At 31.9% G+C, this 2,454-nt stretch overlaps 1 protein-coding gene across 1 annotated transcript; it reads left to right on the top strand.

The window, feature by feature from the left end:
• Positions 1-212: 212 nt before the first annotated feature.
• Positions 213-2,145, top strand: LOC111681802 (pickpocket protein 28). The gene is made up of 2 exons (XM_023443700.2): positions 213-732; positions 796-2,145. Exons 1-2 carry the CDS (start codon positions 324-326, stop codon positions 2,091-2,093), a joined length of 1,707 nt encoding a protein of 568 aa, XP_023299468.2. The 5' UTR covers positions 213-323; the 3' UTR covers positions 2,094-2,145.
• Positions 2,146-2,454: the final 309 nt, after the last annotated feature.

The raw sequence follows: 2,454 nt of genomic DNA, 5'->3' as shown, positions 1-2,454 counted from the left end.
TTGGCCCTATCTCTTCAAGTTTCCAAGATAAATGGACTTTTATGTTTTCACTCAAAAATTCGATTTTTGGTGAGAAATCAAAGTGATCACAGATTATCATTGTTTTGGCCCTATTAAAAATCCCAAAACTTAGAAGATTTATTTGAATGTCTTTGGTAGACTTTTACATACTAAAAATTTCAACTCTAATTAATATAACGGTATCCTATTAACAAATACCTCATGGCTGATGCTTCTAACTAAATGAATACAATTTTCTTAATTTGTTTCGGATTGTTTTTAAATTTCTTGTAAATAAATGTAAATTGTTTTTTTAATAAAAAATGCAATCAAAAAAATATGATATCAGTGCAAATAACAGCAACAACAATATCAAAGGCGACATTCAAAGCATCTCGCTCGAATGTTTAAATAATGAAGTGATAAGTGAACATAAAAAGAAATCTTTGTGGCAGGGTATCAAACAAATATATTTTGAATACTGTTCCAATACCTCTATACATGGTGTGCAATATTTGGGAGAAGCACGACCATGGAAGGAAAAGTTTTTCTGGTTATGCGTTTTTATTGTGTCTATATACTGCTGTTCAAATCTAATTGAAAATATTTACATTAAATGGAATGAAACTCCGGTAATTGTAAGTTTTTCGGAAAAATCTACACCTGTATGGAGTATACCATTTCCCGCGGTAACAATATGTTCTGAAACTAAAAGGGTTTTAAAAACAGAAGGTATTAAGGGAAAGTTAAATTATTTTGGGAAATAAAATAGTTTTAAACATATTTATTTTACAGGTTTAAACTTTGGTGAAATGCTGGAAATGTTAAAGTTAAGTGTTCAAGATAAAAATGCTTTTAAGCCGAATTTAAACACCACCGAAGAGCTGCATGAATTTTTAACTTTGCTACACATTTGTAGAACGGAAACAATTGATGAAGGGATACCACGCTTAGTTACGGAACCTATAGATTACTTTCAAGTATTGAGTAGAATGTTGCCAAGCTTCGAAAGACATTTCTTTTATTGCAAGTGGTTTAGTCATTTTGGCGAGTGTGATGAACTTTTTACCCCCACTTATACCGAAGAGGGCATTTGCTTTACTTTCAATGGTTTAAATAGTTCTGATTTGTATCGTGAAAATACTTATCAATATCAAAGAGCCGGTATAGAAGCAAGATCCAGTATTACGCTTAATCGCACTCTAAGCTGGTCCTTAGAAGATGGCTACAATGAGGACTCCACTGTGCGCACTTATCCGGCAAGAGTTTTAGGTGCTGGCACCAGAGCTGGCCTTTTTGTGGCGTTACAAAGTTTCAAACAAGAAGTGGACTATGCTTGTCGTGGTCCTATACAGGGTTTTAAAGTTCTCCTGCACCCACCCAATGATGTACCTTTGGTGTCCAAGCAATTTGTGCGCATACCCATGAGCAAAGAAGTTTCTATAGCAGTTAGGCCAAATATGATTACAACATCGTCCGGTATATCTGAGTATCATCCACATCGGCGTCAATGCTTTTTAAATAGTGAACGTCATTTAAAATTTTTCAAAATTTACACACAAAACAATTGCGAATTGGAGTGTTTAACTAATTTTACTTATAGCAAATGCGGTTGTGTTAAATTCTCAATGCCTCGTACTCTTGATATGCCGGTGTGCGGTGAGGATAAAATTCATTGTTACAATCGTGCCGAAGATGATCTTTTATTCAAGGAGTTTAGTGAAGGTCTTAAAAATACTGATTTCAATTATAGAGGTGAAACGGAGTGTAATTGTATGCCTGCCTGTACATCTCTAGTCTATAATACTGAAATTTCCCAAGCTAATTTCGATTTGGAAGATATGCTAAAGGCAGCAGGTGATATGGATTTTTTTGAAGAATTTCCTGGTTCACAAATGACACGTTTGGCGATATATTTCAAGGAGAGTCAATTTATAACCTCCAAACGTTCTGAACTTTATGGTGTTACTGATTTTTTAGCCAATTGTGGTGGCATTTTTGGTTTATTTATGGGTTTTTCCATACTAAGTATGGTCGAAATGATGTATCATTTTTCGCTGCGTTTATGGTCGAATATGTCAAGGAATTTATAAAAATTTATTTATAAGTTTTATTCGTTTGTTTGTATAGTATTCTTTGTAATTTTTGTTTTTTTATAACCTTGTACATTTATTTATTTTTTATTTGTTAAATTTGTACATTTGTAAATTTCTTTTTAAATATCTTTTGGTTTTATTTATTTTTTAATTTTGTTTATTAAAACAATTAAAAATTTCAAATCGAATTTTCGAAATGTCTTATTGAACGTATTTCGGAACTATTGTGATTGTATTTCAATCGTTAGAAATTTTTAATTGAATTTTAAAATTGACAAAATTATATTTCAGAATCCTACTAGAATTTAACTTTTGTGCATTCCTATATCTCTTAAAGTCGTCCAACCACACTATTAAG

Source organism: Lucilia cuprina, chromosome 4, assembly GCF_022045245.1.
Source record: "Lucilia cuprina isolate Lc7/37 chromosome 4, ASM2204524v1, whole genome shotgun sequence".
Taxonomy (NCBI): Eukaryota; Metazoa; Arthropoda; class Insecta; order Diptera; family Calliphoridae; genus Lucilia; species Lucilia cuprina.
Note: the sequence above shows the minus strand (reverse complement) of the source record. Positions and strands in the feature narration are given on the sequence as shown.